Source organism: Macaca nemestrina, chromosome 6 (assembly GCF_043159975.1).
Source record: "Macaca nemestrina isolate mMacNem1 chromosome 6, mMacNem.hap1, whole genome shotgun sequence".
NCBI classification, from domain to species: domain Eukaryota; kingdom Metazoa; phylum Chordata; class Mammalia; order Primates; family Cercopithecidae; genus Macaca; species Macaca nemestrina.
Window position 1 is genome coordinate 180,488,214 of NC_092130.1, and position 26,491 is coordinate 180,514,704.

Below are 26,491 nucleotides of genomic sequence, written 5' to 3' on the forward strand. Positions count from 1 at the left end.
TACTCTGGGCACCCGGCAGGTACAGCTGTCCTGGCCCAGGACCTCTGGGGTCTCTGCCACCATCCCAGTAGGTCATGCTGCTGAGGGGAGCCAGATGGCCAAACTAGGGAGGGCCCAGTGGACATAAGCCCAAAGACAGGGACAGCATGCAGGGAGGGTGTGTGAGGGAGGCTCCTCGTGCTGGGAAGAAGGAGCACCCACACCTCATGGCTCGGAGCTGCTCGGAGCTCCTCTAGAGGCACCTGGGATCCCAGACTACTGAGGTCACCGCGTGGCTCCTGGGTCTCCCCCTCACAGATCACTGCCCCCAGTTGGCCTCATCCTCCCAACCCAGCTGCCCTGGGTATGGAACAGCATGTACATGGGGAAGATTTAACCCCAACTCGTTCTTACAGCTGTTCACTGCATCGCACGCTCATTGCTCCAACGTGTTGCACAGTAGTAGCAGTTCTTTAAGGAATCTCCATACTATTTTCCACAGTGGTTGTACTAGTTTCCCCTCCCACCAACAGTGTCAAAGTGTCCCCTTTTCACTACATCCATGCCAACATCTGTTATTCTTTGATTTTTTACATTATGAACATTCTTGCAGGAGTAAGATGGTATTGCATTGAGGTTTTTATTTGCATTTCCCTGATAATTAGTGATGTTGAGCATTTTTTCATATGTTTGTTGGCCATTTGTATATCTTCTTTTTTTTTTTTTTTTTTGAGACAGAGTCTCACTGCGTCGCCCAGGCTGGAGTGCAGTGGCCAGATCTCGGCTCACTTCAAGCTCCGCCTCCTGGGTTTACGCCATTCTCCTGCCTCAGCCTCCCGAGTAGCTGGGACTACAGGCGCCCGCCACCTCGCCTGGCTTGGTTTTTGTATTTTTTAGTAGAGACGGGGTTTCACCAGGTTAGCCAGGATGGTCTCGATCTCCTGACCTCATGATCCGCCTGTCTCGGCCTCCCAAAGTGCTGGGATTACAGGCTTGAGCCACCGTGCCTGGCCCATTTGTATATCTTCTTTCGAGAATTGTCTATTTGTGTCCTTTGCCCACTTTTTGATGGGAATTTTTTTTTTTTTTTTTTAAATAGAGTCTCACTCTGTTGTGTAGGCTGAAGTGCTGTGGTGTGATCATGATACATTGAAGCCTCTGCCTCCTGAGTTCAAGCATTTCTCCTGTCTCAGCCTCCTGAGTAGCTGGGATAACAGGCGCCCACCGCCACACCCAGTTAATGTTTGTATTTTTAGTAGAGACTGGATTTCACCATGTTGGCCAGGCTGGCCTCGTACTATTAATCTCAAGTGATCCACCTATCTCAGCCTCCTAGAGGACCAGGATTACAAGAGTGGCCACCACACCCTACTGGATGATTTTTTTTTTTCCGGATTTGTTTCAGTTCCTTTTTATATTCTGTATATTAGTCCTTTGTCGGATATATCGATTGTTAGCATTTTCTCCAATTCCGTGAGCTGTCTGCTTACTCTGCTGATTATTTCTTTTGCTGTGCACAAGTTTTTTAGTTTAATGAAATCCCATCAATTCATCTTTGTTTTTGTTGCATTTGGTTTTAGATTCTTGGTCATGAACTATTTGCCTAAGCCAATGTCTAGAATAGTTTTTGCGATGTTCTCTTGTCGATATTTTTATGGTTTTAGGTCTTAGATTTCAGTCTTTGATCCATCTTGAGTTGATTTTTGTATTAGGAAAGAGTTGAGGATCCAGCTTCATTCGTCTGCATGTGGCTTGCAAATGATCCCAGCACCATTTGTTGAATAGAGTGTCCTTTGCCCACTTGATGTTTTTGTTTGCTCTGTCGAAGCTCAGTTGGCTGTAAGTATTTGGCTTTAGTTCTGAGTTTTCTATTCCGTCCAATTCGTCTACATTCCTATTTTTATATCAGTACCATGCTCTTTTGGTAACTGTAGCCTTGTAGTATAGTTCAGAATCGGGTAATGTGATGCCTGCAGATTTGTTCTTTTTCATTAGTCTTATTTGGCTATGTGTGGTCTTTATTCATTCCATAAGAATTTTATGGTTTTTTTTTTTCTTTTTTTAGTTCTGTGAAGAATGATGTTGATATTTTGATGGGAATTGCATTGAATTTGTAGATTGCTCTTGGTACTATAGTCATTTTCACAATACTGATTCTACCCAACCATGAGCATGGGATGTGTTTCTATTTATTGGTGTTGTCTATGATTTCTTTCAGCAGTGTTTTGTAGTTTTTTTCGTAGAGATCTTTCACCTCTTGCATTAGGTGTATACCTAAGTTTTATTTTTCTTTCTTTCTTGATTTTGCAGCTGTGGCAAAAGGGATTGACTTTTCCATTTGATTCTCAGTTTGGTCATTGTTGGCACATAGCAGTGTTACTGATTTGTGTGAATTGATTTTGTATCCTGAAATTTGAATTCATTTATGAGATCTAGGAGCTTTTGGATGAGTCTTTAGGGTTTTCTAGGTATATGATCATATCGTCAGAGAACAGTGACAGTTTGACCTCCTGTGTACCACTTTGGATGCTCTTTCTTTCTCATTTAAAAAAAAAATGTTTGTTTTCTTTTTGAGATGGAGTTTCACTCTTGTTGCGAAAGATGAAGTGCAATGGCATGATATTGGCTCACTCTAACCTCCGCCTCCTGGGTTCAAGTGATTCTCCTGCCTCAGCCACTCGATTAGCTGGGATTACAGGCACCCGCCACCACGCTTGGCCAACTTTTGTATTTTTGGTAGAGGCAGGGTTCACCATGTTGGCCAGGCCAATCTCAAACTCCAGACCTATTTCTTTCTCTTCTCTGATTGCTCTGGCTAGGACTTCCAATACTGTGTTGAATAGAAGTGGTGAAAGTGGGCATCCTTGTCTTGTTCCAGTTCTCAGGGGTAGTGCCTTCAACTTTTCCTCATTCAGGATAATGTTGGCTGTAGGTTTGTCATAGAGGGCTTTTATTACAATCTTCAGGTATGCCCCTTCTGCGCTGATTTTGCTGAGTCTTTTAATTATAAAAGCATTCTAGATTTTGTCAGATCGTTTTCCTGCATCTATTGAAATCATCTCGGATTTTTAAGAATTCTATTTATGTGAAGTGTCACATTTATTGACTTGCATTTGTTAAACCATTCCTGCATCCCTGGTATGAGACCTGCTTGACCATGGGTATATTATCTTTTTGTTATGCTGTTTGATTTGGCTAGCTAGTAATTTGTTGAGGATTTTTGCATCCATATTCATGGGGGATATTGGTCTGTAGTTTTCTGTTTTTGTTATGTCCTTTCCCAGTTTTGGTATTAGGGTGCTACTGGCTTCATGAAATGATTTATGGAAGAATCCCTCTTTATCTTTTGGAATCGTTTCCATAAGATTGGCAGCAGTTCTTCTTTGAATGTCTGATAGAATTCAGCTGTGAATTCACCCTGAATTTGTTTTGTTCGCAATTTTTTAATTACTGTTTCAATCTCACTACTTGCTATTGATCTGCTAGGAATTTTTATTTCTTCCTGGTCTAGTCTAGGACAGTTGTATATTTCCAGGATTTTATCCATCTGCACTAGATCTGGTTTGTGTGCAAAAAGGTGTTCATATTAGCCTTAAATGATCTTTTGTATTTCTGTGGTATCACTTGTAATATGTCCCATTTCATTTCTTTTTTTTTTTTTTTTTTTTTTTTTGAGACGGAGTCTCACTCTGTCGCCCAGGCTGGAGTGCAGTGGCGCTATCTCGGCTCACTGCAAGCTCCGCCTCCCGGGTTTACGCCATTCTCCTGCCTCAGCCTCCCGAGTAGCTGGGACTACAGGCGCCCGCCACCTCGCCCGGCTAATTTTTTTTTGTATTTTTAGTAGAGACGGGGTTTCATTGTGTTAGCCAGGATGGTCTCGATCTCCTGACCTCGTGATCCGCCCGTCTCGGCCTCCCAAAGTGCTGGGATTACAGGCTTGAGCCACCGCGCCCGGCCGTCCCATTTCATTTCTAATTGAGCTTATGTGGATCTTCTCTCTTCTTTCCTTGGTGAGTTTTGCTAATGGTCTATCAATTTTGTTTTGTTTCATTTATCTTTTGGGGCTTTTTTTTTTATTGTTAGTTTGTTTTAATTTCATTTAGTTCTGCTTTGATCTTTGTTATTTCTTTTCTTCTGCTGGGTTTGGGTTTTGTTCTTGTTTCTCTGTTTACTTCAGGTGTAACCTTTAGATTGTCTGTTTGTGCTCTTTCCAACTTTTTGATGGAAGCATTTAATGCTATGAATGTTCATCTTACCATCGCTTTTGCTGTGTCCTAGAAGTGTTTTTGTTTGTGTTTTTGTTTGTTTGTTTGAGAGAGAGTCTTGCTCTGTTGCCCGGACTGGAGAGCCATGGTGCAATCTCGGCTCACTGCCACCTCTGCCTCACAGGTTCAAGCAGTTCTCCTGCCTCAGCCTCCCGAGTAGCTGGGATTACAGGTGTGCACCACCACACCCAGCTAATTTTTGTATTTGTAGTAGAGGTGGGGTTTCATCATGTTGGCCAGGGTGATGTCAAACTCCCAAGTCATCCTCAGGTGATCCACCCACCTGGACTCCCAAAGTGCTGGTATCGCAGGCATGAGCCACGGCGCCCAGCCCTAGAGGTTTGGATATGTTGTGTCACTATTATTGTTCAATTGAAAGAATTTTTTAGTTTCCCTCTTGATTTCATTATTGACCCAAAGATCATTCAGGAGCAATTATTTAACTTCCATGTATTTGTGTGGTTTTGAGGGTTTGGGAGGTCATTTCCCACTTTATTCCACTGTGGTCTGGAAAAATACTTGAGAGAATTTTTATTTTCTTAGATTCATGGAGACTTGTTTTGTGATCTGTCATACAATCTATATTGGAGAACATTCCATGTACTGATGAAAAGAGTGTATGCACTTGTTGGGTAGAATTTTCTGTAAATATCTGTCAAGTTCATTTGTTCTAGGGTATAGTTTAAGTCTGTTGTTTCTTTGTTGACTTTCTGTGTTGATGAGCTGTCTAGTGCTATCCATAGAGTATTAAGTCCCCTACTATTACTGTATTGTCATCTAATTTCTCATGTCTAGTAATAATTGTTTTATAAATTTGGGACATCACATGTTAGGTGCATATATATTTAGGATTGTGATATTTTCCTATTGAAGTAATCCTTTTATGATGATATAATGTCCCTCTTTGTCTGCCTTAGCTGTTGTTGCTTTAAAGTCAGTTTTGTCTGACATAGGAATAGTTACTGCTGCTTGCTTTTGGTTTCTATTTGCATGAAATATCTGATTCCACCCCTTTACCTCAAGTTTATGTGAGTCGTTATGTATTAGGTGAGTTCCTTGAAAACAGCAGATTCTTGGGGTACATTCTTCCCCATTCTGCTATTCTGTATCTTTTAAGTGGAGCATTTAGACCATTTATATTCAATGTTAGTATTGAAATGTGAGGTAGTGTTTTATTCATCATGGTAGTTGTGGTTTTTTTCTTTGTTCTATTGTTTAATAGGCCCTGTGAGATTTATGCTTTAAGGAGGTTCTATTTTGGTGTATTTTAGTTTTAAGATTTAGAACTCCTTTTAGCATTTCTTGTAGTACTGGCTTGGTAGTGGGTAATTCTCTCAGCATTTGTTTGTCTGAGAATGACTTTATCTCTACTTCATTTAGGAAACAGTTTTGCTGAATATAAAATTATTGGCTGTTAATTATTTTGTTTTAAGAGGCTAGAGATAGGACCCAAATACCTTGTAGTCTGTAGAGTTTCTGCTGAGAAATCTGCTGCTAATATGACAGGTTTTCCTTTATAGGTTATTTGATGTTTTGCCTCACAGCTCTTCCATTTGTTTCATATGTCTTGACGTTAGATAACCTGATGACTATGTGCCTGGGTGATGATCTTTTTGCAGTGATTTCCCAGGTGTTCTTTGAGCTTCTTGTCTTTGGACGTCTAGAACTCTAGCAAGGTCAGGGAAGGTTTCCTTGATTATTCTGTCAAATAAGTTTTCCAAACTTGTAGATTTCTCTTCTTCCTCAGGAACACTAATTATTTTTAGGTTTGGACATTTAATCTAATCACAACTTTCTTGGAGGCTTTCTTCTTAAAATTCTTTTTTTCCCCTTCTATGATTGGACTAATTACAAAGCCCTGTTTGTGAGCTCTGAAGTCTAGTTGTTCGATTCTACTGCTGAAACTTTCCAGTGCATTTTGTATTTGTCTTAGTGTGCCTTTCATTTCCAGACATTGTGTTTGTTTTTTCTTTGTGATCTCTATTTCTCTGGAGTATTTTTTTCATCTATAACCTGTACTGATTTTTAAATTTCTTTAAGTTGGTTTTCACCTTTCTCTGGTATCTCCTTGAATAGCTTAATAATCAACCTTCTGAATTCTTTATCCAGCAATTTGGAGATTTTCTTCTTGGTTTGGATCTCTTTCTGGAGTGCTACTGTGGTGTTTTGAGGGAGGTCTAGAACCTTGTGTTTTCTTGTTACCAGAATTAATTTTCTGATTTCTTGTCATTAGTGTAGATTATTTCAGTGGGAAAATCTGGAACTCAAGGTTTGCTGATCAGATTCTTTTGCCGCATGGATTGGTCCCTTGATTTGTGCACTGTCCCTTCCCCTAGAGATGCAGCTTCTGGAAACCAGACAGCAGTGATTGCTATTGTTCTTCTGGGTCTCTCCCCCGAGCAGGGCTACCAGGCTGGTGCTGGGGAATATCTGCACAGAGGCCTGTGATGTGATCCGTCCTCAGGTCTCCCAGCTGTGAATGCCAGCACCTGCCCCGGTGGAGGTGACAGGGGAGTGAAGTGGACTCTGTGGGGGCCCTCGGCTGTCGACAGGTTTACTGTGGTGACTTTCTCAGAGGCTGGTTATTCTAGCAGTGAAGTTGTCACGTGGACAGACTCGGGACCTCTGGTTATCCAGGATGCTGCAGGAGGTGGAATTAGCTCGTTTTCTCCTTCCAAGGAGCAGGGTTGTTCTGTCATGAGTTGCTGTTATGTCCCGAGCTGGTTGGCCTCCAGCCGGGAGGTAGCACTTTCGAGAGAGCAGCAAAACTGTCACCTGTCCTGTGTAATCGCAGCAGCCTGCGGCTTCTTTTAAGGCTCTGTGATTTGTTGTTGTTATTTTTCTGGTACGGTTCTGTGGTGGTTCCTGGGGCAAAAGTCCGCAGTGTGAATCTCCACATGCTGTTCTCTCTGTCCTGGTGGGAGCTGCACGTCTGCACTGTCTCCCATCTGCCGTTGGCCCTGCACGCTTTCACTTGCTTCCCAAAACAGTTGTGTTGTGTGGTGGAGATCGGAAGGGTAGTTCACACCCCTCCAGCAGCAAAGATGCAGTCCTGAATATCGAAACTTATTGGTTACCATCCTAAACGCCTTGGCTGAGCCGCCATCTCCTTGTTTCAGTGCTGGGCGCCACAGGCTTGGAGCTGCTTAGGCTCTGGGAGGAGGCACAGTGGAAATTGAGGTCACCGTGAGGTGGCTCCAGTGTCGCCTTGCACTGTGGCCGCCTAGCCACCTTGCTGTCTCTGGCATCATGGAGAGTGCGGGCAGGGGATCCCTGGCCCTCTTCCTTCTCCTCCTGCCCCAGGGGGAGCAGCAGAGAGCAGAGGGGCTGGAGAGGGTGAATATATTATTCATATTTCTGTTTACTTCTTTTACGTTTTGATTTTTCAGGCCAGTTGGAATTTATTGTATTCAAGGAGATAAGAGATAAGGTTATTTTATCCCAACGAGGTAACCGAAGTGACAGTGTGCTAGCAGCCCTCAATCTCAGCGCCTCCTCGGCCTCGGTGTCCACTCTGGTGGTGCTTGAGGAGCCCTTCAGCCCGCCACTGCACCGTGGGAGCCCCTCTTTGGGCTGGCTGAGGCCGGAACCTCCTCTCTCTGCTTGCGGGGAGGTGTGGAGGGAGAGGCGCCTGCCGGAACTGGGGCTGTGCTCGCGGCCTGTGTGAGTTCCCTCCGCGCGGGCTTGGCGGGCCCCACATACAGAGCGGCCCAGGCAGTGAGGGGCTTAGCACCCGGGCTAGCAGCTGCGGAGGTTGCGCCTGGTCCCCCAGCATTGCCTGCCCACCTGGCACTGCACTCAGATTCTCGCCAGGTTTAGCTGCCTCCCCCGGGGCGGTGCGGGGGCAGGGCTCAGGACCTGCAGCCCGCCATGTCTGAGCTCCCCCACCTGCGGTGGGCTCCAGCGCAGCCTGAGCCTCCCCTGGCGCGGTCCCCTACTCCGTGGCGCCCAATCCCATGGACAGCCCAAGGGCTGAGGAGTGCAGACGTGGCTGGGGACTGGCTGGGAGCTCTGCCTGCAGCCCTGGTGCAGGATTCACGGGGTGAAGCCAACTGAGCTCCTGAACCAGATCGGGACTTGGAGAACTTGTATATCTAGCCTGAGGATTGTATGTGCACCAATCAGCAATCTGTGTCTAGCTCAGGGTTTGTAAATACACCAATCAGCACTCTGTGTCTAGCTCAAGGTTTGTACATACACCAATCAGCACTCTGTGTCTAGCTCAAGGTTTGTACATACACCAGTTGGTACACAGTATCTAGCTAATTCTGTATCTAGCTAACTAGCACTCTGTGAGTCTGTGTCTAGCTCAAGCATTGTAAATGCACCAGTCAGCACGCTGTCAAAACAGACCTATCAGCGCTCTGTAAAATAGACCAATCAGCTCTCTGTCAGATGGACCAATCAGCTGATGTGGGTGGGGCCAGATAAGGGAATAAAAGCAGGCTACCCAAGCCAGCTAGTGGCAACCGCTCGGGTCACCTTCTGTGTTATGGAAGCTTTGTTCTTTCGCTCTTCGCAATAAATCTTGCTGCTGCTCATTCTTTGGGTCCGCGCTGCCTTTATGAGCTGTAACACTCACCGCGAAGGTCTACAGCTTCACTTCTGAAGCCAACGAGACCACGAACCCACCGGGAAGGAGGAGCAACTCCAGATGCGCTGCCTTTAAGAGCTCTTAACACTCACCGCAGAGGTCTGCAGCTTCACTCCTGACAGTGAGACCTGACATGAACCCACCAGAAGGAAGAAGCTCCAGAAACATCTGAGCGTCTGAAGGAACAAATTCCGGATGCACCATCTTTAAGAACTGCAACACTCACCGCAAAGGTTCGCAGCTTCATTCTTGAAGTCAGTGAGACCAAGAACCCACCAATTCTGGACACACAACTATTGGTTTTCTCCTTGTGTATTAAATATTGCGCCTTTTCCCTTCAAATTGAAAGACCCCTTTCATGGTTCACTGTGATTCCCTGAACACAGGCCCAGGTCTGTGTCTGGATGCTTGTCTCTGTTTCATGGGTCTGTGTCCTGGAGCTGCACCATCTGTTTGAATTATGGAACCTTATTTAGCTACTATATTTTAATATCCTGCAGGCAAATAAGCCTCGAGATATTTTCATTTTTCATTTACTTTCAATAATTCTTACACATTTGTTTTTCCATATGAGCTTTCAAAAGACTTTGTCCGATTCCTAGACACATGGAATTCAGGTTGCAGTTACACTAGTTACACACTCTCCATAGGGAGGGGCCCACATCACAGCCCCCACAGAGAAGCAGCAAAGGTCCCAGAAGCCAGACTCTCCACCATGGCCAGGAAGTGGCACGCAGCCCCCCTTCCCCAGGTGTGCACCAGCCCCAGCCCTCACAGACACCAGCAGGGGCTCGGCCCAAACCTTCCTGGGCAGAAGAGACAGGGCCTGTGTCCCTGGAAAAGTCACCGTCCCTTACTCCACAGCCAGGGGATGGAGAGCTTCCCTGGATCTGGACAAGGCCCTGTTGGTAGTTATCACACCTGCAGAGAATTCATGTAGACTTTTGCTTAGTTCAGCAGTCGAGGTGTACGGCTTACTGGGAAAAGTTCATTCCCTTTCAAACGACCCATTAAGTCTTGTATGAAATTGCTTTTCTCAGAAGGGTGATTGGCAGAACTACTGTGTAGATCCGAAGCACTTGGATTTCACTTTGAATTATCGCGTAACTGTGGTCTTTTAAGTAAAATATAAAAATGCTTTCTCTATGATGCATTTTGGACAAGATTAATAGAAACATAACTATAAGCAGAATGCAAACTTTCTCTCTAAAACCATAATGAAAAACTAAAGTTGTGTAACGATTGCCAAATCAACGTATATACATTGTAGAAAATGAGGGAATAGCAAAGATTCCCAGGTAAAAATGAAAGTCACCTGACCCACCTGAAGCCCCTGTGACATGTGTGATGTGGTGTTTTATAAAATTACAGTCACCTTGTAGCTCAGTGTAGCCCAACTACACTGACTGAGGACACAACCTGTCCAAGGCTCTGGTCTAGGGCGGGGCTCGCACACTGCGGGAGGCACTGCTTTACAGAATCCAAGTGGGAAGGAGTCCTGGTCCTTTACACCAGAAACTCCTTCTGTTTCCCACTGTGCAGTAACCCGGGAGCACTCACACAACCTCCCGGGAGCTGCTAGTCTCCAGGTTCTGAGACACGTGGGCCCCAGCAGTGGTGCTTACAGGACACTCTGTGGCCTCCAGTGCTGCCCTGAGCCTCCCACAAAGCTGAGATGTGTTTCTCTCCTTTTGCTTGCCCCACCAGAGTCAATGCCAGGGACTCCCTGCAGATTTACAGGCGCCCCAGTACGTTCTCCAGTACTGTTCACCTGGAAGGGGGTTCGACGGCACAGGTAAGTTGCAGTCACGAGTGCTGTACCCCGAGGACAGGGCCGTGTGGAGAATGTGTGGTCTGAGGTCCCCCAAGCTGAGGTTAAGGCAGTATTCAGAATGGAAGCACTCTGTGTCCAAGGGTGCTGCTCCCATGGGAATGATGGTGGGTGGAGGATGGAAGAGAGATGGAGTGAGAGGCAGGAACGTTTCCCAGCTGTGGGTGAGAGACACAGATGGTACCAAAGCGGGAGCCCCCAGCACTGGAGCGCCACCGTCAGGCTGTGGTGATGGGCAGATGCCCAGGGCAGTCTCTGAAGTGCCCAGAAGACACAGCGAGGGACAGTGCTGTCATAAAGGATGGAGGGAAATTGTTAGCCATGGCAAAAGCCACGTGCTGTGTTTTTAAAATAAAATGCTGAGGAAGGACTGTGTATAGGAGACAGATGGGAATAGAGATGTGTGTGTGGACACATGTGCAGGTATATCGGGGTGTGTGGTTACGTGGGTGTGGTTTTGTGTGTGGCGTGTGGTCACGGGTATATGTGTGAATGGTGTGTGTGTGTTACATGGACTCTGTGTCTGTCCTTCACAGGAAAAGACCAGCACAGTGCTGGCTTTAGGGCCACGTATTTCTGTTCCTGCTCTGGGGCTGGCTTCCACTGGTTTTATCTGCGTCACTATTTATTTTTAGAGATGGGATCTCACTCTGTCACCCAGGATGGATTGCAGTGGTGGGATCAGGGCTCACTGCAGCCTCCTCCTCCCGGGCTGAAGTGTTCTTTCTACTTCAGCCTCCCGAGTAGCTGAAACTATAGGTGTGTGCCACCACACCCAGCCAATTTATTTTTTATTTCTTAAGAGATGGGGTCTCACTCTGTTCCCCACTTTGGTTTGGAACTTCTGGTCTCAAGCAAGCCTCTGGCCTCAGCCTCCCATAGCAGTGAGATTACAAGCATGAGCCACTGTGCTAGGCTGTGGGGAAATTGTTTTGAGCAGGCTTTGTGAGGCGGCCAACTTCTGGAGGTTACAGGTGACTTCCCCTTCTCTGTGGGGCGGGGCCACCTCACCACACTTCCCCAGACTTCAGGGAACAGGCTCTTGATACTTGGAAGTGAAAAGGGATCAGCCCAGCCTGGAGGAACAGCGACGCTGGCATCCAAGCCCTGTGCTTTGCCTGTACTTCCAGCGAAGATTTGGAGATACACTCAGTGGAAACCGATCGAGCCCCCAGCCCTCCGCCACCCAGACTCAGCCACCAAAGTTCCCTCACTCCATGTGGCACACGGGCTCACGGGATTTTCTCTGTCTGCGATCGTCCACGTGGACACCTGCTGCCCGGGTGCAATCGTGAGTCCCTCGGTCTCTCCGCAGCGTCTCGCTGTAGATGATGATTTACAGTCACTCTCGCGTGAAGCCACGTGACGCCTGGTCTGAAGCAGAGAAGATCCGCTCAGCATGAGGTTGAATCCCAAGCCCGCATCTCTGTGGGCTACAGACAATCCTATGGAAGAGACTCCGTTGGTTCATTGTTCACATCGGGGAGGAGAATTCCGTCTGAAAATGAGCGTGACTTCACTGTCACCCGCGTCCGTGGCACAGCCCTGTGCTGCGCTCCACAGACCTGCAGTCCATCGCCTCCCCTCGGAGTGGGCCTGCGGCTGCAGACAGCGTTGTCCCAAGAAGACAGCCTGAGTAGATGAATGGAACAAACTGGCAACTCCGGAAACAAGCCCTTCTTAACATTTCTGCTGTTTGACTTAAATGGAAGGTGCCAAGACAAGGCAATGGGGAGAAATGGAAGCATTTGTAATGAATGTGCTGCAGCAGCTTGATAACCACATGCCAAACACTCAGAGCTCAGTTCCACATAGAAAGCAATGCAGAATCCATCACAGACCTCATATTAAGAGGGAATAACTTAACATTCCTACAAAAATCATAGAATGTCTTTGTGATGTTTTAGGCAAACTTTTATTTACGCCAAAAACAAATTTTCAAAAAAAAGATACATTTGACTTTAAACATTTAAAATTATTCTTTCAATTGTCACCATTAAGAGAATGAAAATATAAGCCACAGACTGAAATAAAATATTTGCAAGTCATATACTTGGATCGGGAATATTTAAAGAATCGTGAAAACTCAACAATAAGAAAACAGCTCAGTTTTTAAATGAGCAAATGAGTTGAGCATACTCTTCACCAAGGCAACCATATCCGCGAGAAATAAAGCACACAAAATAGTGCTCAACATCATTTGACAACAGGGAACCACAAAAGATAGCACTGCACCCCTATTAGAATGGCTACAAAAACGAGTAACGATACCACCCAGGCACGGTGGTTCACACCTGAAATCCCAGAGCTTTGGGTAGCCCATGAGGCAGGAGGATTCCTTCAGGCCTGGAGATAGAGTCTGGGCAGCATAGCAAGACCCTGTCTCTTAAAAAAAATAATAATTAAAAAGAAGGTGATGACTACCAAGTGTTGGTGAAGACATCGGAGAATTGGAAGTCTCATCCATTCCTCGTGGGGATGAAAGATGATGCCACATCGGCAGGCACTCTGGCAAAGCTTCAGATGCGGAGCATATATTATCATGTGACCCAGCACTCCCACTCCCAGGTTCTTACCCAAGAGCATGGAAAACAGCATGTGTGCACACGTAGCAGGTGTTTTGCTTTGCTATAGATTCCGCAAGAAGGAACCACACATGGGGTGTTGGAACAAGAAACGTCTTTTCTCACATATCTGGAAGCTGGAAGTCCCAGAGCACAGTGTCTGCAGGGTTGGTTTCTCTCAAGGCCTCTCTCCTTGCCTTGTAGTTGGCCACCTGTTCTCTGTGTCCTCCCACAGTCTTCCTCTATTTGTGTGTCTGTCATAATCTCCCCTTCTTAAAAGGACACCAGTCACTCTGGATAGGGCTCACCCTAATAGCCTCATCTAACGTCAGTTACCTCTTTCAAGACCCTGTCTCCTCATACAGTCACATTCTAGGTCACTGGGTGTCAGTATGTCAACCCATGAATTTGGAGGAGGATATAGTTCAGCCCATAATACAAGGATTGGGAGGAAGGGTGCTGTGCCACCACTGAGATCCTATTCCATGATCCAGGCATCCTTGAAGTACCATTACTCTGAAATGACTAGTAATGAACTTGAATTTAAGCTCAACGTCAACAAGGTCTTTGTTCATCCTGTGAATTGTGCTTCACTTCCCCACAGGAAGCCGATGATGAACCGAGTCTATCTTCACTTGGGTAAGTTCATAAGCTTAATGGGAATGTTTTACCTATCTGTACCAGAGTCGTCTGGTTGGCCTCACAACCAGGGTTTCCAAAAGCCTCTTTGAGCCAGTGTTGTGCCATGTAGGTCATTTTATTTTAGAGGCTAAGAGTCAAAGGTCACACACATTTTCAATCTTCACAGACTCTTTATGATGACTTTCCCAAAAGGATGGTGCAGTTCACCCTTCCTTCAACTGTGTTACTCTTTCATCCTGAGATACTAACTTTAGTTTTATTCAAATAAAATGTAATATTTCCATATGCATTTCTTTACTACCTGTAAGACAGCATTTTTTCAGTTTTGACCATTTTACAGTTTTTCTTGTGTGAATTTATGATTTGGATTATCAAACGCAACAGCTCTTTGTGTATTAGAAACCCTATGGGATCTTTCACAGTGTAGAGGTTGCGAACTTTTCTGAAGCCAAATTTGTTAACATTTCTTTTTCTCTTGCTTTAAAAAGCCCTCATTACTCTAAGGTTGTATAAATATTCTCCAATATTCTTTGCTTATATAGTTACATATATTTTTTATTTTTTGAGATGGAGTCTCACTCTGTCGCGCAGGCTGGATTGCAGTGGCGCGGTCTCGGATCCCTGCAAGCTCCACCTCCCGTGTTCACACCATTCTCCTGCCTCAGCCTCCCCAGTAGGTGGCACTACCAGCTACCCAGCAGCCGCCACCACACCCAGCTAATTTTTTTTTTTTTGTATTTTTAGTAGAGATGGGGTTTCGCCATGTTAGTCAGGATGGTCTCCATCTCCTGACCTCGTGATCCACCCGCCTCGGCCTCCCAAAGTGCTGGGATTACAGACGTGAGCCACTGCGCCCAGCCTAGTTATATTTCTTTTCTTTCTTTTTTTCTTTTTCTTTTTTACTGTATTTCAATGAAGTTTTGAGGAACAAGGTGTTTGGTTGCACGGAGATTTTCATGTTGATTTCTGAGATTTTGGTGTACCCACCACCTGAGCAGTGTATACTGTATCCAATGTGCAGTCTTTTATCCGTCACCCTCCTCCCACCATTCCCTCTGCGTCCCAAAAGCCCATTACATCATTCTTTTGTCTTTGCATCATCATAACTTAGCTCCCACTTATAAGTGAGATAGTACAATGTTTGGTTTTTCATTCTTGGGTTAGTTCTCTTAGAATAATGGTCCGCAACTCCACCCAGACTGTGTGAGTGCCGATATTTCATTCCTCTTTTTGGCTGAGTAGTATTCCGTGGTATGTACATATGTACAGATCACAAGAATATGTCACATTTTCTTTATCCATTGATTTGTTTTAGGCTGCTTTCATATTTTTGCAATTGCAAACTATGCTGCTATAAACATGTGGGTGCAAGTATCTTTTTCATAAGATAAGTTCTTTTCTTCTGGGTAGGTAGCCAGTAGTGGGATTATTGGATCAAATGATAGTTCTACCTTTAGTTCTTTACAGAATCTCCATACTGTGTTTTATAGTAGTTGTACTAGTTGACGTTCCCACCAGCGGTGTAAAAGCGTTCTGTCTTCACCACATCGAAGCCAACGTCTGTTATTTCTTTATTTTTTAAATTATGGCCATTCTTCCAGGAGTAAGGTGGTATGACATTGTGGATTTTATTTGCATTTTCCTGTTAATTCGTGATGTTCAGCATTTTTTCATATGCTTGTTGGCCATTTGTATATCTTCTTTTGAGGATTGTCTCTTCATGAACTCTGCCTACTTTTTGATGGGGTGGGTTGGTTGTTTTGTTTTGTTTTTGTCTGTCACCCAGGCTGGAGTGCCGTGGCATGTTCTTGGCTCACTGAAGCCTCCGCCTCCCGAGTTGAAGCTATTCTCCTGACTCTGGCTCACAAGTAGCTAGGATTACAGGCACCCACCAGCACGCCCAGCTAATTTTTGTATTGTTAGTAGAGGCAAGGTTTTGCCATGTTGGCCAGGCTGGTCTTGAACTCTTGACTTCAAGTGATCCGCCCACCCCAGCCTCCGAAAGGACTGGGATTACAGGCATGAGCCACCGCACCCAACTGGATGATTAGATTTTTTTTCTTGTAGATTTGAGTTTATTTTAGATTCTGGATATTAGTCCTTTGTCGGATGTATAGATTGTGAATATTTTCTTCCTTTCTATGAGTTCTATTTAGTCTACTTATTACTTGTTTGACTGTGCAGAAGGTATTTAGGATAAAGTAAAAATAAATTAAGATAAAGTGCATCTATTTATCTTTGTTCTTGTTGCATTCGCTTTTGAATTCTTAGTCATGAGCTATTTGCCTAAGTCAATGCCTAGAAAAGTTTTTCTGATGATATCTTGTAGATTTTTGTTTGCTTTCAGGTCTCAGATTTAAGTATTTGATCCATCCTCAGTTCATGTTTGTCAGAAGTGCAAGGTGGGGATCCAGCTTCATTCTTCCACATGTGGCTTGTGAATTATCCCAGCGCCAATGGATCGAATAGGGTGTCCTTTCCCCACTTGATGATTTTTGTTTGTTTGTTGAAGATCAATTGGCAGTAAGTATTTGGCTTTATTTTTGTGTTGTCTATTCTGTTCTATTGATCTACATGCCTATTTCTGTATTAGTACCCTGCTGTTTTGGTAACTCTAGTTTTGTAGTATAGTTTGACTTCAGGTAATGTGATGCCTCCAGATTTGTTCTTTTTGATGTAATCTTCCTTGGCTATCTGGGGTCTTTTTTGGTTCCATATGAATTTTAGGATTGTTTTTTCTAATTCTGTAGAGAATGATGATTTTATTTTGAAGGGAATTACGTTGAATTTATAGATCACTTTGGCAGTAGGGTCATTTTCACAATAGTAATTCTACCCATCCACGAGCCTGGGATGTGTTTCCATTTATTTGCATTGTCTGTATTCACTTTCAGCAGGTTTTTGTAGTTTCCTTGTCGAGATCTTTCTCTTTTTGGGTTAGGTACATTCCTAAGTTTTATTTATTTATTTATTTTTTTATTTTTCCAGCTGTTGCAAAAGGGGTTAACTTCTTCATTTGATTCTCAGCTTAGTCATTGTTGGCACATAGCAGTGTTACTGATTTGTGTTCATTGATTTTGTATCCTGAAACTTTACTGAATTCATTTATCAGATTTAGGAGCTTTTTGGATGGGTCTTTAGAGTTTTCTGGGTATACGACCATATCATCATTGAACAGGACAGTTTTACTTCCTGTTTACCAATTTGGATGCTTTTTCTTTCTCTTGTCTGATTGCTCTGGCTAGGCCTTCCAGTACTGTGTCAAAGGGAAGTGGTGAAAGTGGGCATCCTTGTCTTATTCCAGTTCTGAGGGGCAATGTTTTCAACTTTTCCCCATTCAGTATAATGTTGGCTGTGGGTTTGTCATAGAGGGCTTTTATAACCTTGAGGTATGTCCCTTCTGTGCTGATTTTGGTGAGTTTCCTCTTTATAAAGGGATGGCAGATTTTGTCAAATGCTTTTTCCGCGTCTATTATGATGATCTCTGATTTTTTGTTTTTATTTCTGCTTATGTGAAGTGTCACATTTATTGACTTGTATATATTAAATCATTCCTGCATACCTGGTATGAAACCTACTTGACCATGGTGTTTTATCTTTTTGATATGCTGTTTGATTCAGTTAGCTAATATTTTGTTGAGGAATTTTGCATCTATATTCATGAGGGATATTGGTCTGTAGTTTTCTCTTTTTGCTGTGTCCTTTCCTGGTTTGGGTATTAAGGTGAAACTGGCTTCCTAGAATGATTTATGGAGGATTCCCTCTTCATCTTTTGTAATAATTTCCATGAGATTGGTACCAGTCTTTCTTTGGATGCCTGATAGAATTCAGCTGTGAATACATCCTGGATATTTTAGTTGGCAATCTTTTTATTGCTGTTTCAATCTTGCTACTTGTTATTAATCTGTTTAGAGTTTCTATTTCTTCCTGATTTGATCTAGGTGGGTTGTATATTTCCAGGAAGTTATCCATCTCCTCTAGATTTTCTAGTTTGTGTGCATAACGGTATTCTTATTGGCCTTAAATGATCCTTTGTATTCCTGTTATATCAGTTGTACTATCTCTTATTTCATTCTAATTGAGCTTATTTGGATCTTTTTTTCTCTTTTCTTGGTTAATCTTGCTAACGTTCTATGAATTTTGTTTGTCTTTTCAGAAAACCAGCTTGTTAATTTATCTTTTGTAGTATTTTTGTTTGTTTGTTTGAATTTCATTTAGTTCAGCTCTGATATTTGTTATTACTTTTCTTCTGCTGGGTTTGAGTTTGATTTGTTCTTGTTTCTCTGGTTACTTCAGGTGTGACCTTCGATTGTTTGTGCTCTTTCCGTCTTTTTGATGTGGCCTTTTAATGCTTTGAACATTCCTTTTAGCATCGCTTTTGCTGTGTCCTAGAAGTTTTGAGAAGTTGTGTCACGGTTATCATTCAGTTTGAAGAATTTTTAAATTTCCCTCTTGAGTTCATTGTCGACCCAAAGATCATTCAGAAGCAATTATTTAATTTCTACATATTTGTGTAATTTCGTGGGTTCCTTTAGGAGTTAATTACCAATTTTATTCCCCTGTGGTCTGAAAAGATACTTGATGTAATTTTGATTTTCTTAAATTCATTGAGACTTGTTTTGTGGCCTATCGTATGATGTATCTTGGAGAATGTTCCATGTACTGATGAAAAGAATGTACATTCTGCAGTTGTTGGGTAGAATGTTCTGTAAATATCAAGTCCTTTTGTTCTAGGATATAATTTAAGTTCATTGTTTCTTTGTTGACTTTCTGTCTTGACGACCTGTCTACTGCTGTCAGTGGAGCATTGAGTCCATCACTGTAGTTGTGTTTTTATCTGTCCCATTTCTTATGTCTAGTAGTAATTGTTTTATAAATTTGGGAGGTCCCTCGTTAAGTGCATGTATATTTAGGATTGTGATATTTTCCTTTTGGAGTGATTCTTTTATCATTGTATAATATTGCTCTTTGTCTTTCTTAACTGTGTGGCTTTAAAGTCTGTTGAGTCTGGTATCAGAATAGTTCCTCCTGCCTGCTGTTAGTTCCCATTTGTTTCACATCTCTTATCCACCCCTTCACCTTAAGTTTATTTCAGTCCTTATACATTAGGTGCATCCCTTGAAGACAGCAGATACTTGGTTGGTGGATTTTTCTCCATTCTTCCACTCTGTATTTTTCAGTTGGTGCTTTTAGGCCATTTACATTCAATGTTAGCATTTGGATGTGAGGTACTGTTTTATTGATCATGCTAGTTGTTGCCTGAATACCTTGGTTTTTTTCTTTGTGTTTCTGTTTTCTCAGTCCTGTGAGATTTATGCTTGAAGGAGGTTCTATTTTAGTGTATTTTGAGGTTTTATTTTAAGATTTGGAACTCCTTTTAGCGTTTCTTGTAGGACTGACTTGGTAGTGGCTAGTTCTCTCAGCATGTATTTTTCTGAAACAGACATTATCTCTACTTCATTTAGGAAACATAGTTTTGCTGAATACAAAATTATTAACTGTTAATTATTTTGTTTGAAGAGGCTAGAGATAGGACCCCAGTCCCTTCTAGTGTGTAGAATTTTTGCTGAGAAATCTGCTGCTAGTATGAGAGGTTTTCCTTTAGAGGTTACCTGATATTTTGCATCACAGCTCTTATGATTCTTTCATTTGTCTTGACTTTAGATAATCTGATGACTGTGTGCTGCAGTGATGATCTTTTTGCAATGAATTTCCCAGGCATTCTTTGAGCTTCTTGTCTTTGGCTGTCTAGAAGTCTAGCAAGGCCAGGGAAGGTTTCCTTGATTACTTCCTCAAATAAGTTTTCCAAACGTGTAGATTTGTGTGCTTTGTCAGGAACACTGTTTTTAGGTTTGGCTGCTTAACATAATCCCTAAGTTCTTGGAGGCTTTGTTCTTTTTTAAAATTGTTTTTTTCCTCTTTGTCTCTCTGGGTTATTTAAAAAGCCTTGTTTTTGAGTTCTGAAGTTCTTGCTTCTACTTGTTAGATCCTGCTATTGAAAGTTTCCAGTGCATTTTGTATTTCTCTTAGTGCATCTTTCATTCCCGAAGTTGTGACTGTATTTTCTTTAGGATCTCTATTTCCCTGGAGCATTTTTCATCTATATCCTGTATTGATTTTTTTAATTCTGAGGTTGGTTATCACCTTTCTTTGGTTTCTCCTTGAGTAGTTTAAAAATCAACCTTCTGAATTCTTTCCAGCAATTCCTATGTTCTTCTTGGTTTGGATCTATTGCTGGGGAGCCAGTGTAGTCTTTTGAGGGTGGACTAGAACCCTGTTTAGGTTCCACTTGTCTGATTCCTTCTCATTAGTATAGATTATTTCAGCGGGAAAATCTGGAACTCAAGGCCACTGGTCAGATTCTTTAGTCCTATGGGGTGGTCCCTGATTTGTGCACTCCCCTTCCCCTAGAGATGGAGCTTCCTGCAACCCAGACAGCAGTGATTGCTATTGTTCTTCTGGGTCTCTCCACCCAGCAGGGCTACCAGGCTGGTGCTGGGGAATATCTGCACAGAGGCCTGTAATGTGATCCGTCCTCAGGTCTCCCAGCTGTGGATGGCAGCACCTGCCCCGGTGGAGGTGACAGGGGACTGAAGTGGACTCTGTGGGGGTCCTCGGCTGTCGACGGGTTTACTGTGCTGACTTTCTCAGAGGCTGGTTATTCTAGCAGTGAAGTTGTCACGTGGACAGACTCGGGACCTCTGGTTATCCAGGATGCTGCAGGAGGTGGAATTAGCTCTCGTTTTCTCCTTCCAAGGAGCAGGGTTGTTCTGTCATGAGTTGCTGTTATGTCCCGAGCTGGTTGGCCTCCAGCCGGGAGGTAGCACTTTCGAGAGAGCAGCAAAACTGTCACCTGTCCTGTGGAATCGCAGCAGCCTGCGGCTTCTTTCAAGGCTCTGTGATTTGTTGTTATTTTTCTGGTACGGTCCTGTGGTGGTTCCTGGGGCAAAAGTCCACAGCGTGAGTCTCCACATGCTGTTCTCTCTGTCCTGGTGGGAGCTGCACGTCAGCACTGTCTCCCATCTGCCATCGGCCCTGCGTGCTTTCACTTGCTTCCCAAAACAGTTGTGTTGTGTGGTGGAGATCGGAAGGGTAGTTCACACCCCTTCAGCAGCAAAGATGCCGTCCTGAATATTGAAACTAACTGGTTTCCATCCTAAATGCCTTGGCTGAGCCGCCATCTCCTTGTTTCAGTGCTGGGCGCCACAGGCTTGGAGCTTTTTAGGCTCTGGGAGGAGGCGCAGTGGAAATTGAGGCCGCTCCAATGTCGCCTTGCACTGTTGGTACCTGGCTACCTTGCCGTCTCTGGCATCATGGAGAGTGTGGGCAGGAGACTCCTGGTCCTCTTCCTTCTCCTACTGCCCCGGGGGGAGCAGCAGAGATCAAAGGGGCTGGAGGAGAGTGAAGATATTATTCATATTTTGATTTGTTTCCTTTACATTTTGATTTCTCAGTCCAGTTGGGATTTATCATTGTAATCAGGGAGATAAGAGATAAGGTTATTTTATCCCACAAAGTAACTATTGGTTTTCTTTTTTTTTTTTTTTTTTTTTTTTTGAGACGGAGTCTCGCTCTGTCGCCCGGGCTGGAGTGCAGTGGCCGGATCTCAGCTCACTGCAAGCTCCGCCTCCCGGGTTTACGCCATTCTCCTGCCTCAGCCTCCCGAATAGCTGGGACTACAGGCGCCCGCCACCTCGCCCGGCTAGTTTTTTGTATTTTTTTTTTTAGTAGAGACGGGGTTTCACCGTGTTAGCCAGGATGATCTCGATCTCCTGACCTCGTGATCCGCCCGCCTCGGCCTCCCAGAGTGCTGGGATTACAGGCTTGAGCCACCGCGCCCGGCCTACTATTGGTTTTCACCTTGTGTGTTAAATATTGCACCTTTCCCCCTCAAATTGAAAGACCCCTTTTATGGTTCACCGTGTTTACCTAAACACAGGCAAATAACCCTCTAGAGATACTTTCATTTTTCATTTACTTTCAACAATTCTTACACATTTATTTTTTCCATACAAGCTTTCAAATGACTTTGTCCAGTTCCTAGACACATGGAATTCAAGTTGCAGTTACTTTAGTTACACACTCTCCATAGGGAGGGGCCCACATCACAGCCCCCACAGAGAAGCAGCAAAGGTCCCAGAAGCCAGACTCTCCACCATGGCCAGGAAGTGGCACGCAGCCCCCCTTCCCCAGGTGTGCACCAGCCCCAGCCCTCACAGACACCAGCAGGGGCTCGGCCCAAACCTTCCTGGGCAGAAGAGACAGGGCCTGTGTCCCTGGAAAAGTCACCGTCCCTTACTCCACAGCCAGGGGATGAAGAGCTTCCCTGGATCTGGACAAGGCCCTGTTGGTAGTTATCACACCTGCAGAGAATTCATGTAGACTTTTGCTTAGTTCAGCAGTCGAGGTGTATGGCTTATTGGGAAAAGTTCATTCCCTTTCAAACGACCCATTAAGTCTTCTATGAAATTGCTTTTCTCAGAAGGGTGATTGGCAAAACTGCTGTGTAGATCCGAAGCACTTGAATTTCACTTTGAACTACCGTGTAGAAATTTAGGGAATAGCAAAGATTCCTAGGCAAAAATGAAAGTCAGCTGACCCACCTGAAGCCCCTGTGACATGTGTGACGTGGTGTTTTATAAAATTACAGTCACCTTGTAGCTCAGTGTAGCCCAGCTACACTGACTGAGGACACAACCTGTCCAAGGCTCTGGTCTAGGGCGGGGCTGTCACACTGCGGGAGGCACTGCTTTACAGAATCCAAGTGGGAAGGAGTCCTGGTCCTTTACACCAGAAACTCCTTCTGTTTCCCAATGTGCAGTAACCCGGGAGCACTCACACAACTTCCTGGGAGCTGCTAGTCTCCAGGTTCTGAGACACGTGGGCCTCACAGCAGTGGTGCTTACGGGACACTCTGTGGCCTCCAGTGCTGCCCTGAGCCCCCAACAAAGCTGAGATGTGTTTCTCTCCTTTTGCTTGCCCCGCCAGAGTCAATGCCAGGGACTCCCTGCAGATTTACAGGCGCCCCTCTCCGTTCTGCAGTACTGTTCACCCGGAAGGGGGTTCGACGGCACGGGTAAGTTGCAGTCACGAGTGCTGTACCCCGAGGACAGGGCCGTGTGGAGAATGTGTGGTCTGAGGTCCCCCAAGCTGAGGTTAAGGCGGTATTCAGATGGAAGCACTCTGTGTCCAAGGGTGCTGCTCCCATGGGAATGATGGTGGGTGGAGCACGGAAGAGAGATGGAGTGAGAGGCAGGAACGTTTCCCAGCTGTGGGTGAGAGACACAGACGGTACCAAAGCGGGAGCCCCCAGCACTGGAGCGCCACCGTCAGGCTGTGGTGATGGGCAGATGCCCAGGGCAGTCTCTGAAGTGCCCAGAAGACACAGCGAGGGACAGTGCTGTCATAAAGGATGGAGGGAAATTGTTAGCCATGGCAGAATCCATGTACTATGTTTTTAAAATAAAATGCTGAGGAAGGACCGTGTATAGGAGACAGATGGGAATAGAGATGTGTGTGTGGACACATGTGCAGGTATGTCGGGGTGTGTGGTTACGTGGGTGTGGTTTTGTGTTGGCGTGTGGTCACGTGTATATGTGTGAATGGTGTGTGTGTGTTACATGGACTCCGTGTCTGTGCTTCACAGGAAAAGACCAGCACGGCTGCTGGCTTTAGGGCCACCTATTTCTGTTCCTGTTCTGGAGCTGGATTCCAGTGGTTTCTGCTGGGTCATTATTTATTTTTTAAAGATGGGATCTTACTCCTTCACCCAGGATGTATTGCAGTGGTGGGATCAGGGCTCACTGCAGCCTCCTCCTCCCGGGCTGAAGTGTTCTTTCTACCTCAGCCTCCCGAGTAGCTGAAAGTACAGGAGTGTGCCACCACACCCAGCCTTATTAAGAGAGGGGGTCTCACTCTGTTCCCCACGTTGGTTTGGAACTTCTGGTCTCAAGGAAGCCGCTGGCCTCAGCCTCCCATAGCAGGGGTATTAGTGGCATGAGCCACTGTGCTAGGCTGTGGGGAAATTGTTTTGAGCAGGCTTTGTGAGGCGGCCAACTTCTGGAGGTTACAGGTGACTTCCCCTTCTCTGTGGGGGCAGGGCCACCTCACCACACTTCCCCAGGACTTCAGGGAACAGGCTCTTGAGACTTGGAAGTGAAAAGGGATCAGCCCAGCCTGGAGGAACAGTGACACTGGCGTCCAAGCCTTGCCCCTTGCCTGCACTTCCAGCGAAGATTTGGAGACACACTCAGTGGAAACCGATCGAGCCCCCAGCCCTCCCCCACCCAGACTCAGCCACCAAAGTTCCCTCACTCCATGTGGCACACCGGCTCACGGGATTTTCTCTGCCTGCGATCGTCCACGTGGACGCCTGCTGCCCGGGTGCAATCGTGAATCCCTCGGTCTCTCCACAGCGTCTCGCTGTAGATGATGATTTACAGTCACTCTCGCGTGAAGCCACGTGACGCCTGGTCTGAAGCAGAGAAGATCCGCTCAGCATGAGGTTGAATCCCAAGCCCGCATCTCTGTGGGCTACAGACAATCCTATGGAAGAGACTCTGTTGGTTCGTTGTTCACATCGGGGAGGAGAATTCCGTCTGAAAATGAGCGTGACTTCACTGGCACCCGCGTCTGTGGCACAGCCCTGTGCTGCGCTCCACAGACCTGCAGTCCATCGCCTCCCCTCGGAGTGGGCCTGCGGCTGCAGACAGCGTTGTTCCAAGAAGACAGCCTGAGTAGATGAATGGAACAAACTGGAAACTCCGGAAACAAGCCCTTCTTAACATTTCTGCTGTTTGGCTTAAATGGAAGGTGCCAAGACAAGGCAATGGGGAGAAATGGAAGCATTTGTAATGAATGTGCTGCAGCAGCTTGATAACCACATGCCAAACACTCAGAGCTCAGTTCGACATAGAAAGCAATGCAGAATCCATCACAGACCTCATGTTTAGAAGGAGCAACTTAACATTCCTACAAAAATAATAGAATGTCTTTGTGATGTTTTAAAAAGAAGATGATCAATACCAAGTGTTGGTGAAGACATCGGAGAACTGGAAGTCTCGTCCATTGCTCATGGGGATGAAAGATGATGCCACATCGGCAAGCACTCTGGCAAAGCTTCAGATGCTGAGCGTATACTTATCATATGACGCAGCACTCGCACTCCCAGGTTCTTACCCAGGAGTATGGAAAACAACATGTGTGCATATGTAGCAGGTGTTTTTCTTTGCTAGAGATTCCACAGGGAGGAACCACACATGGGGTGTTGGAACAAGAAACGTCTTTTCTCACATATCTGGAGGCTGGAAGTCCCAGAGCACAGTGTCTGCAGGGTTGGTTTCTCCCAACACCTCTCTCCTTGCCTTGTAGACGGCCACCTGTTCTCTGCGTCCTCCCACAGTCTTCCCTCTGTTTTTGTCTCTGTCATAATCTCCCCTTCTTAAAAGGACACCAGTCTCTCTGGTTTAGGGCTCACCCTAATAACCTCATCTAACGTCAGTTACCTCTTTCAAGACCCTGTCTCCTCATATAGTGAGATTCTAGGTCACTGGGAGTGAGGATGCCAACCTATGAATTTGGAGGAGGATAGCGTTCAGCTCATAATACAAGGATTCGAGGGAAGGGTGCTGTCCCACCAGTGAGATCCTATTCCATGATCCAGGCATCCTTGAAGTACCATTACTGAGAACTGACTAGTAATGAACATGAATTCTAAGAGTAAGCTCAACCTCAACAACGTCTTTGTTCATCCTATGCATTTTGCTTCACTTCCCCACAGGAAGCAGATGGTGTCCGGAGTCTGTCTTCACTTGGGTGAGTTTGTAAGTTTAATCGGATTATTTTATCCATCAGTAACATAGTTACACACTCGTCTTATCTCATATTACTTAGGAAAATATGTCATCTGTTTAATGTCTTCAAATAAACTGATGACACAGTAGAAAATCAAAACGTTTCACTTAACATTTATAGCCATTCACGTAACTTATTGCACTTGTGTCTTACTTGAAAAAATTATAGAATCCTTCATAGCTAACATTTGAACTCATGACCAAAAATCAGGCCAAGCATAGTTATTTTCTAAGTCTATCTTTAAACACATGTAATGGCTGAGTCTGTATATTTTTTAAATGTTTCTAATAGTGTTTTGTTGAGACACAGGTCTTGTCATTTCACCTCTAAACATGTCCACTGATGATAGCTCTGACCCAACACTGCACAAATCCAGCCCAACTGAACACAACTGTGTCACCCTCCAAACTACAAAAGCTGAAGGACGACCGTTATAGAGGTCATGACCCAGTTTTAAGCACACATTTTAACCACTAACCTGTTTCCATGAGGAAATGAAACTTCTTTGCAGCCATGGTAAGTACAGATTCTTCCCAGAGAACCTCAAGTCAGGATACACTTCTCCCAGAACACAGAGTAACAGGAAATCTAGTCACACATGATGGTGAGTAAATTATTAACCTTTGTTTCCTGTTCCATTTTCCTCTGCATATAATGAACACAGATTAACTTTGTATTTTAAAAGCTACTTTAGACAACATTTCCCAGGGTTTCAGGGTTTAGATATTGCACTCCTACCTTCTAACCTGAGGAACTTTTCATC

The 26,491-nt window shown here is 44.8% G+C and overlaps 1 protein-coding gene across 22 annotated transcripts in view; it reads left to right on the top strand.

Annotated features, from left to right (window-relative positions):
* LOC105464584 (probable palmitoyltransferase ZDHHC11B) overlaps positions 1 to 26,491 on the top strand; it is a 125,793-nt gene that overhangs the window by 45,891 nt on the left and 53,411 nt on the right. For 17 of the 22 annotated variants that reach the window (XR_011625190.1, XR_011625189.1, XR_011625183.1 and 14 more), the window contains 4 exons: positions 10,546 to 10,633; positions 13,838 to 13,872; positions 22,864 to 22,951; positions 25,655 to 25,689. The exons of 4 other annotated variants lie outside the window; for them this stretch is intronic. Coding sequence is in view for 4 of the 18 variants with exons in the window: in XM_071099143.1 (XP_070955244.1) it covers positions 10,546 to 10,633; positions 13,838 to 13,872; positions 22,864 to 22,951; positions 25,655 to 25,689 (246 nt within the window). In the remaining 14 variants the exon portion in view is untranslated. The remainder of the gene's footprint in view (positions 1 to 10,545; positions 10,634 to 13,837; positions 13,873 to 22,863; positions 22,952 to 25,654; positions 25,690 to 26,491) is intronic. One more of the 22 variants, XR_011625191.1, reaches the window with a different exon arrangement.